The sequence below is a fragment of the Peromyscus maniculatus genome, chromosome 7, assembly GCF_049852395.1.
Source record: "Peromyscus maniculatus bairdii isolate BWxNUB_F1_BW_parent chromosome 7, HU_Pman_BW_mat_3.1, whole genome shotgun sequence".
Lineage (NCBI taxonomy): Eukaryota > Metazoa > Chordata > Mammalia > Rodentia > Cricetidae > Peromyscus > Peromyscus maniculatus.
The window spans coordinates 92,703,857-92,712,028 of record NC_134858.1 but is presented as its reverse complement, the minus strand read 5'-3'; the positions used below and the strand labels follow the sequence as shown (position 1 = coordinate 92,712,028).

At 43.3% G+C, this 8,172-nt stretch overlaps 1 protein-coding gene across 1 annotated transcript in view; it reads right to left on the bottom strand.

Annotated features, from left to right (window-relative positions):
* Positions 1 to 5,865: 5,865 nt before the first annotated feature.
* The window catches only part of Slc9a9 (solute carrier family 9 member A9), a 548,574-nt gene continuing 546,267 nt past the window's right edge, over positions 5,866 to 8,172 (bottom strand). Inside the window, exon 16 of the mRNA XM_076576829.1 lies at positions 5,866 to 7,489. Within this exon, the coding sequence (XP_076432944.1) occupies positions 7,262 to 7,489 (228 nt within the window). The 3' untranslated portion in view covers positions 5,866 to 7,261. The remainder of the gene's footprint in view (positions 7,490 to 8,172) is intronic.

The window sequence follows — 8,172 nt, the reverse complement described above, 5'->3', positions numbered from 1 at the left end:
TGTGATTGAAGGTATGATCTTCCTCCAGCCACCTCCCACCATGTCTCACCCACCAATATGGACTCTCACTCTAGAACCATAAGCCAAAATAAACTCTTGCTTCTACAAGTTGCTCTTGGTCACGGTATTTTTATTACAGCAACAGAAAAGTGCCTAATGTATCTTCCTTCTCAGCTAGTAAAGTAACACCCACAGGGAGGAACACTAGGCAGTTCACTGTCTCTATCTTTCTCTGCACTCCATCTCCACCCGGCCCATGTGATTATCTTCCCTGCCTTAAGTATTTCACCGACTCCCTGTTCACACAGGGTTGTGGTGCACTGTAGTTTGTTCCACACCCCCAGAATTGTCTCCTGTTCCTCCATTTCTCACCTTCAAACACATAGCAACCCCTGTGGTCACCATGTGGAAACACCCCCTTCCCCTCTCCCCCTGTCTCCACTCTCCCCTTGGGCTGGGAATGCCTTCGAAGTATTCTAATAACTCAGCTCTTCCTTCTCCTCATGGGACGGGGCTCAAGAGATCTGGAAAGCCTCTCATCTTTCAAGACCTCCCTCAAATGAAAGCTTTGAAGTCTTTCTTAATCTCCCCTCCCCTGCGCTCCCCCATCTTAAAGCCAAGACCATTCTCAGGACAAACTCCACATGCTTTTTATGGCATTCCCTTACTTTATACAGAATTCAAGTCTATATCACTTCACTCAGATTTTCCTAAACGTCTCAAATTATTTTAACAGAGAAATCATGATTATAGTATCATTATAAAAATTAAACAGTTCACACAAGCCCCCAAACCTCATTCCATGTAGCTCTTAATCCTAACCCCCTTTGGTCTTCTATCACTCCAGACTGCTTTTCACAAGCAAGACTGTGGTATTCCGGTTTCTTTGTTGCTGTGATCAACATCTGAGAAGAAACAGTCCAAGGGGAAGAAGGATTTATTTCGGCTCATGACTTTTGCTATTTCAGAGTGAGGGCAAGCCTTGTTGCTGCGCTTTGAGGAGACCAAACATCAAGAGCCAACGGTATGGGGGAGCAAATTTGTTCACTTCCTAGCTATGAGGAAGGGAGGGAGGGAAGGGAGTGAGATTCCCCCCCCCACACACACACACAGAGAGAGAGAGAGAGAGAGAGAGAGAGAGAGAGAGAGAGAGAGAATGAACAAGGACATATTCTCAGTGGCTGTTTCCTCTAGCTCTAGGTCCCTCATAACATTTTTCTCCCTCTCAAAAGAGCACCACCAGCAGGTTATAATACATGATCCTATGGGGATATTTCATATTTAAACCCTACCGATCATTGTCTAGAAATACTTCCATTTGAGTGCATGCAGATGGGCTAATCATAGCATGGGATTGCTGCAGTGTTCTACAGAACTGAACAGTTTAGGTGACCCTTCTGCTATTAATGGACATTTTGGGACTTCCCCCAACATTTTGTGGCAACAAATAGTGTCACACTAAAGATTGTTCTGTGTATTTCCTTATGTGTAAATGTCAATTATTGGTTTTCTATATAGTTACCCTAAAGGAGAAATTCTGACTAGAAGGTGAACAACAGCTAATCCTAGAAGCCTCAGCACCACTTTTTTCTTTGAAATTTGGTAGTATTTTAAACATTTTCCTCATGTTTTGGTAAGAATTATTTGTGCCTGGTGGTGGTGGTAGCACACACCTTTAATCCCAGAGCTCAGGAGACAGAGGCAGGAAGATCTCTGAGTTCAAGGCCAGCCTGGTTGGTCTACAAAATGAGTTCCAGGACAGCCAGGGCTACACAGAGAAACCCTGTCTAAAAAAAACTAAAAAAAAAAATGTATATTCTGGAGAATAATCTTTAACCTATACATACATACATACATACATACATACGTACACACACAAACACACACACACACACACACACACATACACACACACCTCCAAGTTTGTTTCTTGTTTTCAAACTTGGTTGTATCTAACTCAGGAAGTTTCAAACTTTTAAGTCATATTTGTGTTAGTTTTTAGTTTCTGTCTCAGGAAGACTACATGGCAAGGTCACTTGCATGTTTTGAAGTATTATTTACTTTTAAGTTTCCTGTTGTTTTGCTTTTTATGTTTAGTTTTTTTTTCAGTCACTTGGGATTTAGTTTTACATGCATTAGAGGACAGTGTCTAACTTTCTTTCATACTCTAAATTGAAAAGTAATTAGTCCACTTATCCCCAGCCCAAATTGAAATGCTGCATTTCCCAAACTAGACTTCTAAAAATATTCACACGTCTGTTTCTGGGCTTTGTACTGATCTTCGTGATCTTGCCTGTTTCTGGGTCAGCAGAGCATTGTTCTAGCTATAGTCTCTTTTTCCTGTATTTTGCTATCTGATAGGAAACCACTTTTCAGAAAAGTGCTAATTATTTGAGAGGCAGGGACAGTTTCAGTCGTCAGTGAGTCAAAGAGCTTTTGCAGAGCGGCACCTGTGAGTGCTGAATGAGTCAGTGCTCGGTGCTCTGGACACTGCACTTCACACCCTTAAGGTCCCGGAAAGATGGTGTTGAAAATAACAGCGTGTCCAGCTTTTCACTGCTCAGCCTTTCTCATTGGATGATTTCATAAGTGTCTAATTATTATTTTATTTTGAATAAATAATATGTCTGCAGTATGCATAACTCAAATGGGACAAAAGTGAAAATAGACTCCTTCTAGTTTCCAACAGTCAACCACTTCTATCAAGCCCAGCATGCATTCTGGCCTGAACTTTGTTGCTCTAACACAGTGTCTCAAAACTCAGTCTATGTCAACATATAAGGTTCTGCTTTATGAAATGGATGTACCATATTTTATTAGTCACGATGACAATCAAGTTGTTTTAATAAGCACTTTCAATATATGTAATTTCTCATACATTCAGAATACAAATTGCTGTTTTCAGTATAGTCAAACGGAAAAGCTGACATTTGAACAGTTTTGTTATTTGAAACTTTGATCTGTATCTCTTTCTTTGTTGTGTGACTAGACATATGAGGTCTACTTGTATATCATCTTTTTATAGTCGTTGGAGCAGTTCCTTACTATGTGAGAGATCTAAAATTTTGATTGTCAATCCTGTAGTCTTATCCTACTGAACCAAAGAGTCTAAATTTTGTTTTAAAAGTAGAAGCTATATCTATATCATCTATATTTATATCTCCAGGCTAGTGCTGCTTATTTTGGGGTCTTTTATGTGTACATGTGCCTCTTATAGTATCCAAGCCTTCTAAGAATGAATAGGCATTGGACATTTGTATATAGGTTTGAAATCAGTCCTACTCTGGTTGATTATGTCTTTTGTGAAGCTTTGTAACTGTTTTCTGTTAGCATTTCTTCAACACTATTTGCTCATGACAGTTGTGTGTTAAGCTTTATGAAAGTGTTTGTGAACACTCTGCAGAAATACAGCCTCTGACCAAGGAACCCGATGCGAGGACACTACCCACCGAATAAACAGAATGGACTCTGGAAATGCTTGACCCATGCTCCATTCCTTCTTGACTTCTTAGCTGCTTAACATTGGCCATAAAAGGTTTCTGGCACTAATTCCTTGACACCTGTCTCTTACCCTCCCAGTGCAGGTTCAAATCAGACCAACCAACTGTAAATCTTAGCTTGGCAATGAGACACAAGAGAGAACAAACCCTCTGATGGTGAGTCATCGATATCTTTGGAGAATGTTGTTCATAGACAAGGCAGGAGGAGTTGTCAGAACCGAAATGAAGTCATGTTGGACATGTGGTGCTTACTGACAACCTCAGCACTTGGGAAGTTGAAGATACCAAAAGTTTGAGACCAGCCTGGGCTTCATAGTGAGATTTTTGTCTCAAACCAACAAGATAGAGTTCCTTACCTTCCAAAAGTAACTAAAGCCAAGAGGCTATGCAGAAATGGGTCTTCTGTACCAGATACTCAGATACTAACTGAATGTGCTCTAATCTTGGCTCCCACTTGTAATCTGCTTCTATTTGTTTTAGATGCGGGTATACTTCACTGAGTTGTTAAAACAAGCAGTGGGGGAATCTCTGTAAGTTCAAGGCCAGCTTGGTCTATAGGAGTTCTAGGACAACCAGGTCTATAAAAAGAGCCTATCTCAAAAAAACAAAACAAAACAAAACAAAAAAGAAAAACAAACAACAAACACAAGGAGTGGGGAAATGTAAGCAGCCTGCCTGGCAGAAATAAATACATTCTAAAGAGACACTTATGTCCCTCTCTTGGGCTATTATACTATTCAAACAATGTACACCAACAAATTAGAAATTCTAATTGAGAAGAAAATCCAGAAGCCCTGGTGACAAGTGGAGGAGGAAATTGTCTACCAGAGAAGGAATCTAATGTGTCTTGGAGACAGGCTTGCAGGAGAGACAGGAGCAGAGACAATGGTGGGCAGGACCACACCTTGGCCAGACAGCCTGGTTCTGCGTATTTCTTGCCTTCTTTTTAAATGCTACTCTCATTTTAGGGTTGCAAGTTGGACATGGGGTCCCCTGGGTATCTTTGTACCACTTCCAAAATGTGGCTACATTGAACATTTTCCTTTATTCTGCTTTTCACTGTAAACAATTAGCTCTGAACATGACGTTGGAGGTGCAGGGAGTGCTTAAACTTTCAGCTTTGATGTATATTGTTAGATTGATCTCTAAGAAGTTTTGAGAAATTTCACGATGAATAAGGACTATAATAGCGTTTGATGCTGGGTTTCAGACCTGCTCAGACATACCCAAGTATTATGGAAAGCACCAGAGAGGCTCTGGACAGGGCCCTGAGAGTGAGTCAAACTCTATATGTGTGAATGTGCATGTGTGTGATATACCCATGTTAAAGCGTTCGAGGAAGCACCAGTCATCTAATTAATGAGAATCCTGTTTAAAGCTCTAATAATGAATGAAAATATTAGTAGCTTGACTAAAGAACTCGTGCCTTTATTATTCATTAGGAACTGGCAGTAAATAATAGGTTTGAATTTCACAGTCATGAGGCTGCTAATCAAAGCACAGGGCATTGCTTAAGATCATAATTCATTATCCTTCGCAGCAGTAGCATAGCAGGGCTTGTCTATTTGAATTGCTAACTGGGCACCAGCCTCTGCTAGGCTCTTGGACTCATCCAGAGGGAGGAAAGCTGGTAGTCACACAGCAAGATGAGAACACTGTCTCAGGTCTAGGATGAGCTATGATTGGGATCCTCCTCCAGGATTCAGCCCGGTGAGGGCTATCCCCATGTTCTTGTCAGCAGTAATTCATGACGGCAGGCTGGAAAGAGAGCTTGTCTCTAAGCAAGCAGCCATCTGGGAGGCAGAGACTAGTTTTGTTCTAACTCATCCTTCATGACTTGGTGGTGCCTTCCGTCTGCCCCCACCTCTTCACACCTTACTCCACTTCATCTGGTAGGTCAAATTCTTCTTCCTTCCACTTGCTCTGGGAAAATTACTATTGGGAACTCCTGCCCCCCCCTCCCAACACAGAGCAAACACCAAATTTGCAGCCCCCCCTTCTACTTGACATGGGCAGAAATGAGATGACTCCTCACCTTCTGGCCCTCGTTCCTCCCTCCTTTAGTGTCTTCTCTATTTTTACAGCTCTTTATAAATTCTGGTCACCTCTGGTGGGATGAAAGGAGGCTGCGCTGCTTTGCTTGACTCAGTTTCCCTCGTTTGGGGCAGCCTCTCAGGTTTTTTTTTATTCCTTCAATGGCTTGTTGCTCCCGTCCCTTTGTTCATGGGTCTGAGGGTCCACACATCTCCCTTATGTTAGCATTTAGTATCTGCTGTACCCAGATTTCTAAAGACAAGAGTGGAACGCTCTCAATTAGCCTGGTCAGAGGAGACACCTTGAAATGAACCTACAGTCAACACAATCATACTCCATAACAAAATTTTATTAGGATGATGTCAAATTAGAAAATTTCTCTACTTGCCATATTTACCTGAAATGACAAGATTTTACTTAGTTGAATATAAAAGTTTCCCCCATTTTCTACTATTTGGAAGCAAGAAAACTGACATGCAGAGCAGTATACCTGATACCACAGGTCTAAGCCTTAAGAAGTGGTCAGCAAAGCATGCATTAGTTTTAAGCTTTGGGCCTGAGAAAGATATCATTCTCTATCTCCCACAAAGGCAAGTCCATCATGTCTTGGGCTCCTAAGTCTGAAGCCTGCTCCTTGGAGCCTAATAGCAATGCCTGCATTTCAAGAGAAGCTAGGTTTGAGGTATCTTATGGCTTCAAAGGCACAGGTCATGCAGCTGAATTAAAAGCTATTGTGTTGGTCTCTCCAATGCAGCCTTGAGCCACGCTGGGAAAGGGTGGGTCCAGATCGGTGCTTGTCCTTGGTGCCTCAGTGTGGCCTAAATGCCACCAGCCCTATTATTTTTGTCTTTTTGCCGCCAATCACCAGTCACCAGCATTGAAATTGGAAAAGGTCAGGGCCCCTGCACAGTCTCCCCCATGTGGAAGGGTCATGCTGCAAAATATGACTTCCCAGGATGCAGAGGGAACCTGATCCAGGAGCCGAGAAGTTGCTCCAGTGCATACAAGGAGGGGAGGCTTCATCATTGGAGCAAAACACAGAATGTGGGAAAGAAACCAGCTTTCCCTGGAAAGAGTTCCCTTAGGCTGGCAAGAGGCCCTGGGTTTAACATAGACACACCTGCAGGCAAGCGGCCCCTTGGAGTAGTGGGAAGAACAGTATGGAGAGAGTGCCAGCAAGGACCACAGGGCCTCCAACTCATGCACATTCTCCGAGGCCATCAGTAGTGGGCACTGAACACTCACTGGACTCTGCACATAGCCCTCTAGTTAGTTCGAACAAGTGGAGTCGAGTCCTAAGAGATAAGAATTATCGCTTATGCTCAGGGGCTCTTTTTCCATGTTATTAATGCTCCATAATTAAGGGAATAGAACCCCAAATCCATGTGAAGGACCCAGAGAGCTGCCTGAGGAACAGGAGGGAGGAGCCCCCTGCAGACCGAGCACATCTGGTTCATCCCAAAGGCAGCCAGACCTGACTCGCCTGGTCCCCCCAATCCAGCAGTAAAAATGGCTGTCAGATAATTAAATGAGGTTGCATAATACAGAGGGAAGGTAATGAATTCTCATTTCTGAAGGCACGGGGGGATACATGTGACAAGGTTTTGATTCTGTCCAATTTATGTTCTTAATTCTCTTTGTGTCTCTCTCTGCACCGCCTCTTAGGCTCTTGGCATTCCTCCGTGGTCTTACATTACTTGTGATTACATCTGCACTCATCATGCCAATTAGTCCATCTGGGGTTGACCCCGCGTCTGCTCGAGCTTGAGTTCGTAGCTTCCCAGGCCAAGGTCTCCCTCGTAGATGTTTTCCTTGCCAGGAGTCTGGAGTGAAGGCTTCTGGTCTAGAGATAGCTTTGTGGTAGGACTGCTGGGTGAGGAACCTGGCTCCTGGTAACTCATGGCGAGCTCATCTTGGTTTACAATACATTCCGCATCGTCCTCTTTCAGCTGTTCCTGGTTTGGAGAGAGAGAGAGAGAGAGAGAGAGAGAGAGAGAGAGAGAGAGAGAGAGAGAGAGAGAGAGAGAGAGAGGTCATTTCATGATGAAGACAGAAAACAGAAGCATCCCCATTGTGTAAGAAAAATAGAATTTTGTGTGTGTGTGTGTGTGTGTGTGTGTGTGTGTGTGTGTGTGTGTGTGTGATACATACATACATGCAGGTGGAGGCCAGAGGTTGACATCAGGTGTTCTTAATGGTTTTCCACTGTCTCTTCATTTTTTTGAGCAGGGTTCTCTCACTAAACCCTGGACTCACCAGTTTGGTTAGACTAACCAGCTAGCTAGCTCTGGGGATCTGCTCGTATCTATCTCTATAGTGCGGAGATTACAGATGCATGCCTGGTGCTGGGGATCCCATCTCAGGTCTTCCTGTTTGTAAAGCACATTCTTTACTGATGGAGTCATCTCTCCAGGACTGGAGACTCCCTGTTCTTTGAATTAATGACCAGTTTTACTATGGCCCATCTGTGCTTGTTCACGGCATAGCATTCTCTGTGTCAGCATGAAAACTTGGCTTTCTACACAGCCTCAAATAGTCTCCGAGTTCAAGGCCAGTGGAGACCCATGACCCATCTTCTTGGGCTGAGGGGAGAAGAATGGGATTTGGTGGATTTTCTTCACTGGCACCCAGGAAGGTC